Genomic DNA, 567 nt, shown 5'->3' with positions numbered 1-567 from the left:
ACAGGGCTCCGGCGATCGCCGGAGAAGGTGAAGCTGCCGTTAAATGAGTGGGCCGAGAGATCGATGAAGGTTTCCAGAGTCGGGAAAGCGTCCTTATTCGCAAGCCACTCGAGCTCTTCTTCTTCCTCCTCCTCGTTGCTTCCTTCCGGCGCCGCCAAACCCTAGAAGGCCACACAAAGCCAAAAAAACGTTAAGCCTCGGTAAATTTTTTTTAGCGAAATATGTGTTTTTTAAAGGGTTAGAGTCCTACGTCAAGTCCATCGTCGTCGGAGTTGAGGATTTCATGGAAAAAATGCGCCGCCCGGCGGCGGTTAGGGTTAGGGTTAGGGTTCGTCGAGTTCTTTTCATCGGAAGAATCCAGCAGATAGAGGTCGTCGGCGAAGTCCGCCGCGGCCGTTTGTTTGAACATTTCGGTCCGTGGAGCTTTGATGGAGAAGGCGAGAAGAAGAGAGAGAGCAGGGGCAAGAGCGGATAAAGAAGAAAGGCTTTTCTTTACCAGGCCATTCTCTCTCTGCTTCCTTTTTCTTTTTCTTTTTTTTTTTATTTTAAAGGAAAAATAAATTATGA

At 48.3% G+C, this 567-nt stretch overlaps 1 protein-coding gene across 1 annotated transcript; it reads right to left on the bottom strand.

Annotated features, from left to right (window-relative positions):
* LOC110034324 (GATA transcription factor 1-like) lies at positions 1–534 on the bottom strand (the record flags this gene model as incomplete). Its single annotated transcript, XM_020738599.1, is given in 2 exon segments — positions 1–161; positions 251–534. Coding segments are annotated over 2 exon segments (320 nt in total), but the record flags the coding sequence as incomplete, so codon positions are not given.
* Positions 535–567: the final 33 nt, after the last annotated feature.

Source organism: Phalaenopsis equestris, unplaced genomic scaffold, assembly GCF_001263595.1.
Source record: "Phalaenopsis equestris unplaced genomic scaffold, ASM126359v1 Scaffold183342, whole genome shotgun sequence".
Classification (NCBI taxonomy): domain Eukaryota; kingdom Viridiplantae; phylum Streptophyta; class Magnoliopsida; order Asparagales; family Orchidaceae; genus Phalaenopsis; species Phalaenopsis equestris.
The sequence above is the reverse complement of the archived record's forward strand: the minus strand, read 5'-3'. Positions and strand labels throughout refer to the sequence as shown.